General features: G+C 54.2%; 1 protein-coding gene across 1 annotated transcript in view; it reads right to left on the reverse strand.

Moving 5' to 3' along the window:
- Positions 1-6,692, reverse strand: part of LOC123749005 (uncharacterized) — a 38,655-nt gene extending 31,963 nt beyond the window's left edge. The window contains exons 1-2 of the mRNA XM_069322137.1: positions 6,687-6,692; positions 5,428-5,657 (exon numbers count right to left, since the gene is read on the reverse strand). Of these exons, the coding sequence (XP_069178238.1) occupies positions 5,428-5,657; positions 6,687-6,692 (236 nt within the window). The remainder of the gene's footprint in view (positions 1-5,427; positions 5,658-6,686) is intronic.
- Positions 6,693-7,500: the final 808 nt, after the last annotated feature.

Consider the following 7,500-nt stretch of genomic DNA (forward strand, 5'->3'; position numbering starts at 1 on the left):
CAGAGACACGCCACCTTGACACCAGAGTCACGCCACCTTGACACCAGAGTCACGTCACCTTGACACCAGAGTCACCCCACCATGACACCAGAGTCACGCCACCTTGACACCAGAGTCACGCCACCTTGACACCAGAGTCACGCCACCTTGACACCAGAGTCACGCCACCTTGACACCAGAGTCACGCCACCTTGACACCAGAGTCACCCCACCATGACACCAGAGTCACGCCACCTTGACACCAGGGGTCACGCCACCTTGACACCAGAGTCACGCCACCTTGACACCAGAGTCACGCCACCTTGACACCAGAGTCACCCCACCTTGACACCAGATTCCCCCCACCTTGACACCAGAGTCACGCCACCTTGACACTAGAGTCACGCCACCTTGACACCAGAGTCACCCCACCTTGACACTAGAGTCACGCCACCTTGACACTAGAGTCACCCCACCGTGACACCAGAGTCACCCCACCTTGACACTAGAGTCACGCCACCTTGACACTAGAGTCACCCCACCGTGACACCAGAGTCACCCCACCTTGACACAAGAGTCACGCCACCTTGACACCAGAGTCACGCCACCTTGACACCATAGTCACCCCACCATGACACCAGAGTCACGCCACCTTGACACCAGAGTCACGCCACCTTGACACCAGAGTCACCCCACCATGACACCAGAGTCACGCCACCTTGACACCAGGGGTCACGCCACCTTGACACCAGAGTCACGCCACCTTGACACCAGAGTCACGCCACCTTGACACCAGAGTCACCCCACCTTGACACCAGATTCCCCCCACCTTGACACCAGTCACGCCACCTTGACACCAGAGTCACGCCACCTTGACACCAGAGGCCCCCCCACCTTGACACCAGAGTCACGCCACCTTGACACCAGAGTCACGCCACCTTGACACCAGAGGCCCCCACCTTGACACCAGAGTCACGCCACCTTGACACCAGAGTCACGCCACCTTGACACCAGAGTCCCCCCACCTTGACACCAGAGTCACGCCACCTTGACACCAGTCACGCCACCTTGACACCAGAGTCACGCCACCTTGACACCAGAGTCATGCCACCTTGACACCAGAGTCACGCCACCTTGACACCAGAGACACGCCACCTTGACACCAGAGTCACGCCACCTTGACACCAGAGTCACGCCACCTTGACACCAGAGTCACCCCACCATGACACCAGAGTCACGCCACCTTGACACCAGAGTCACGCCACCTTGACACCAGAGTCACGCCACCTTGACACCAGAGTCACGCCACCTTGACACCAGAGTCACGCCACCTTGACACCAGAGTCACCCCACCATGACACCAGAGTCACGCCACCTTGACACCAGGGGTCACGCCACCTTGACACCAGAGTCACGCCACCTTGACACCAGAGTCACGCCACCTTGACACCAGAGTCACCCCACCTTGACACCAGATTCCCCCCACCTTGACACCAGAGTCACGCCACCTTGACACTAGAGTCACGCCACCTTGACACCAGAGTCACCCCACCTTGACACTAGAGTCACGCCACCTTGACACTAGAGTCACCCCACCGTGACACCAGAGTCACCCCACCTTGACACTAGAGTCACGCCACCTTGACACTAGAGTCACCCCACCGTGACACCAGAGTCACCCCACCTTGACACAAGAGTCACGCCACCTTGACACCAGAGTCACGCCACCTTGACACCATAGTCACCCCACCATGACACCAGAGTCACGCCACCTTGACACCAGAGTCACGCCACCTTGACACCAGAGTCACCCCACCATGACACCAGAGTCACGCCACCTTGACACCAGGGGTCACGCCACCTTGACACCAGAGTCACGCCACCTTGACACCAGAGTCACGCCACCTTGACACCAGAGTCACCCCACCTTGACACCAGATTCCCCCCACCTTGACACCAGTCACGCCACCTTGACACCAGAGTCACGCCACCTTGACACCAGAGGCCCCCCCACCTTGACACCAGAGTCACGCCACCTTGACACCAGAGTCACGCCACCTTGACACCAGAGGCCCCCACCTTGACACCAGAGTCACGCCACCTTGACACCAGAGTCACGCCACCTTGACACCAGAGTCCCCCCACCTTGACACCAGAGTCACGCCACCTTGACACCAGTCACGCCACCTTGACACCAGAGTCACGCCACCTTGACACCAGAGTCATGCCACCTTGACACCAGAGTCACGCCACCTTGACACCAGAGACACGCCACCTTGACACCAGAGTCACGCCACCTTGACACCAGAGTCACGCCACCTTGACACCAGAGTCACCCCACCATGACACCAGAGTCACGCCACCTTGACACCAGAGTCACGCCACCTTGACACCAGAGTCACGCCACCTTGACACCAGAGTCACGCCACCTTGACACCAGAGTCACGCCACCTTGACACCAGAGTCACGCCACCTTGACACCAGAGTCACCCCACCATGACACCAGAGTCACGCCACCTTGACACCAGGGGTCACGCCACCTTGACACCAGAGTCACGCCACCTTGACACCAGAGTCACGCCACCTTGACACCAGAGTCACCCCACCTTGACACCAGATTCCTCCCACCTTGACACCAGAGTCACGCCACCTTGACACCAGAGTCACGCCACTTTGACACCAGAGTCACGCCACCTTGACACCAGAGTCATGCCACCTTGACACCAGAGTCACGCCACCTTGACACCAGAGTCACGCCACCTTGACACCAGAGTCACGCCACCTTGACACCAGAGGCCCCCACCTTGACACCAGAGTCACGCCACCTTGACACCAGAGTCACGCCACCTTGACACCAGAGTCCCCCCACCTTGACACCAGAGTCACGCCACCTTGACACCAGTCACGCCACCTTGACACCAGAGTCACGCCACCTTGACACCAGAGTCATGCCACCTTGACACCAGAGTCACGCCACCTTGACACCAGAGACACGCCACCTTGACACCAGAGTCACGCCACCTTGACACCAGAGTCACGCCACCTTGACACCAGAGTCACCCCACCATGACACCAGAGTCACGCCACCTTGACACCAGAGTCACGCCACCTTGACACCAGAGTCACGCCACCTTGACACCAGAGTCACGCCACCTTGACACCAGAGTCACGCCACCTTGACACCAGAGTCACCCCACCATGACACCAGAGTCACGCCACCTTGACACCAGGGGTCACGCCACCTTGACACCAGAGTCACGCCACCTTGACACCAGGGGTCACGCCACCTTGACACTAGAGTCACGCCACCTTGACACCAGAGTCACGCCACCTTGACACCAGAGTCACGCCACCTTGACACCAGAGTCACCCTACCATGACACCAGAGTCACGCCACCTTGACACCAGGGGTCACGCCACCTTGACACCAGAGTCACGCCACCTTGACACAAGGGGTCACGCCACCTTGACACCAGAGTCACGCCACCTTGACACCAAAGTCACGCCACCTTGACACCAGAGTCACGCCACCTTGACACCAGAGTCACGCCACCTTGACACCAGGGGTCACGCCACCTTGATACCAGAGTCACGCCACCTTGACACCAGAGTCACGCCACCTTGACACCAGAGTCACGCCACCTTGACACCAGAGTCACGCAACCTTGACACCAGAGTCACCCTACCATGACACCAGAGTCACGCCACCTTGACACCAGGGGTCACGCCACCTTGACACCAGAGTCACGCCACCTTGACACCAGGGGTCGCGCCACCTTGACACCAGAGTCACGCCACCTTGACACCAGAGTCACGCCACCTTGACACCAGAGTCACGCCACCTTGACACCAGAGTCACGCCACCTTGACACCAGGGGTCACGCCACCTTGACACCAGAGTCCCCCCACCTTGACACCAGAGTCACGCCACATTGACACCAGAGTCACGCCACCTTGACACCAGAGTCACGCCACCTTGACACCAGGGGTCACGCCACCTTGACACCAGGGGTCACGCCACCTTGACACCAGGGGTCACGCCACCTTGACACCAGGGGTCACGCCACCTTGACTCCAGGGGTCACGCCACCTTGACACCAGGGGTCACGCCACCTTGACACCAGAGTCACGCCACCTTGACACCAGGGGTCACGCCACCTTGACACCAGAGGCCCCCACCTTGACACCAGAGTCACGCCACCTTGACACCAGGGGTCACGCCACCTTGACACCAGGGGTCACGCCACCTTGACACCAGGGGTCACGCCACCTTGACACCAGGGGTCACGCCACCTTGACACCAGGGGTCACGCCACCTTGACACCAGGGGTCACGCCACCTTGACACCAGGGGTCACGCCACCTTGACACCAGGGGTCACGCCACCTTGACACCAGGGGTCACGCCACCTTGACACCAGGGGTCACGCCACCTTGACACCAGGGGTCACGCCACCTTGACACCAGAGTCACGCCACCTTGACACCAGAGTCACGCCACCTTGACACCAGGGGTCACGCCACCTTGACACCAGAGTCACGCCACCTTGACACTAGAGTCATGCCACCTTGACACCAGAGTCACGCCACCTTGACACCAGAGTCACGCCACCTTGACACCAGGGGTCACGCCACCTTGACACCAGAGTCACGCCACCTTGACACTAGAGTCATGCCACCTTGACACCAGAGTCACGCCACCTTGACACCAGAGTCACGCCACCTTGACACCAGAGTCACGCCACCTTGACACCAGAGTCATGCCACCTTGACACCAGAGTCATGCCACCTTGACACCAGAGTCATGCCACCTTGACACCAGAGTCATGCCACCTTGACACCAGAGTCATGCCACCTTGACACCAGAGTCACGCCACCTTGACACCAGAGTCACGCCACCTTGATACCAGGGGTCACTTAGTCTCCTTACCTGAAGAACAATACCAACATAACACAGGTGAATTACGCTAATTAACACAAATAACACCATTTATGACAGCAGTTAAGATGTAATTTTCACGGGAAGAATTGTTAAAGGTCACAACGTGGGAAGGAAAATGCTCTCTGTATATAGTCTTTTAATGCCTCGTAGTACAGTTGGCTTCGTTCTGTACTCACACTCCAAGATCCCGGGTTCTATTCCCGAGCGGGACAGAAATATTTGAAGATATTTTCTTTCACCTAATGTGGCTGTCCACCTAGTAGCAGATAGTAATCCGGAAGTTGGGAGGTTCATCCTGTAGAGGTCAGTAGCTCGGCATGACTAATTATATACTTTCTATTTAAATGATTAGAAACTGTTGCAATATTTACTCGCCATGGAAGTGTTTACAAAGAAGCTCCTCCACTTGCCAATTAACTCACAAGAGTCACAAAGTTGTATTGCGGGTGATTTGTCTGAATATTGACCCGCTGAAATCAATATTGTCATTGATTGCCCTGGACGCATACTTCCCCTGGTTGTCAATGACCTGGTTGTCATTGACCTGGTTGTCATTGACCTGGTTGTCATTGACCTGGTTGTCATTGACCTGGTTGTCATTGACCTGGTTGTCATTGACCTGGTTGTCATTGACCTGGTTGTCATTGACCTGGTTGTCATTGACCTGGTTGTCATTGACCTGGTTGTCATTGACCTGGTTGTCATTGACCTGGTTGTCATTGACCTGGTTGTCATTGACCTGGTTGTCATTGACCTGGTTGTCATTGGCCTGGTGCCATTGGTTGCCTGGTGCGTGAAGTGCTGTACGAAATCACCATGTATCACTATATATATGCTAAAGTGAAATCACACTAACGTGTTGTATCAGTAAGAAAATCAGTTGGAAGCGACATAGACCATGTCGTGGTGTAGTTGTCTAAGTCGTTTGCTTGGGAGCACCCAGAGTATAGGTTCGAATCCTCTACATGGCTCCTTACTGATTTTCTAAAAAATTTAAATGAAATTTGTCATAAAAAGTCTTGGGTATGATCCCACCACATTTCAGTATCAAGATATCACTTTCTCTATCCCTAGAAGTAGCCTGGGATAGTACCCAATGAGTACTAAGTAATGAGTCTAATGAGTTTTAATGTGTCCCAACATACTCATTAAAGATCACGATGAAAAAGTTATTTCTTTAAAGAATAATAAGTGGTGGCATTTAATGAGGTAATTAGTTTTATTAAAGATGAGGGCGTGAAGGTCAGTCAATAAGGCGATTATTTTCCAGTCACGGGATTAACTGGGTAAATGGAACATAGAACGTCCTAACATCCATTGGGAGACTGTATTAAATAACACAAAATAGAGTAATTGACTGTCGACTGTTAAAGATATATTTAAGCCATTGTGGTAATCTTTTTTTTCTATCTCCGTCTATATATTAACAAAATGGCGGCTCTAACAACGTTCTAGAAGATTCAGTGGTTGTTTCATACGAGGTGGAGGAGAGGGAAAGAACACAGTTAAGCAGCTGACAGATGACGGTCACATCCTCAAGATTCGCCACTCAGGACGGATAAGAGACAGACAGACAGACAGACAGAGACAGGTGAGACACCACTCAAGGCGACAACCAGGAAGACAAAGGCAAGGTAAGGATCTCCTTCCCTGCTACTTAGACGATAACGGAGCCAAACATCCCAGAATGCCTTCCAAAACTAATGATATGCAAATCAACAATGGAACTTTGGGAGACATTGTGGAGCGTCCAAAAGGCAGAGTTTACCTCCATGGCGATAGGAGAAGACGAAGGAGGAAGAGAAGGAACGGGAGGAGCATGAGAAGAAGAGCAGCAGCAGAATGGGAAGAGCCACAGAGCCAATAATACAAGAAAGAAGTATACAGAATACAATGGAAGGAAAGAAAGGGTTAAAAATAGACGAGGAGGAAGAGGAAGTAAGTAGGTGTAATAAAATGGTGGAGTGAAGGGGCCGCGAAGATGGGACGAACATCACGCTTTTGTTATCCCTACAAAAGCTAATGGTACAAAAGGTCAACATTACTGGCTACAACAGTCCATTATTGTTCGCTCCACCAACAGTTGCTATATGTACTGTTGGTAGAACCTTGTTTTAGCAGAAGGTTCAGAGGCACTCTAGGACGTTCAAAAACACTCAAGGACGTTCAGAGGCACTCCAGGACGTTCAGAGGCACTCCAGGACGTTCAGAGGGACTCCAGGACGTTCAGAGGCACTCCAGGACGTTCAGAGACAATCCAGAAGGTTCAGAGGCACTCCAGGACGTTAAGAGACACTCCAGAACGTTCAGAGGCACTCCAGGACGTTCCGAGGCACTCCAGGACGTTCAGAAACACTCCAAGACGTTCAGAGGCACTCCAGGACGTTCAGAGGCACTCCAGGACGATCAGAGACACTCCAGGAGGTTCAGAGACACTCTAGGACGTTCAGAGGCACTCCAGAAGGTTCAGAGGCACTCCAGGACGTTCAGAGGCACTCCAGGACGTTCAGAGGCACTCCAGGACGTTCAGAGGCACTCCAGGAGGTTGAGAGACACTCCAGGACGTTCAGAGGCACTCCAGA

This window comes from Procambarus clarkii, chromosome 10 (genome assembly GCF_040958095.1).
Source record: "Procambarus clarkii isolate CNS0578487 chromosome 10, FALCON_Pclarkii_2.0, whole genome shotgun sequence".
Classification (NCBI taxonomy): Eukaryota; Metazoa; Arthropoda; class Malacostraca; order Decapoda; family Cambaridae; genus Procambarus; species Procambarus clarkii.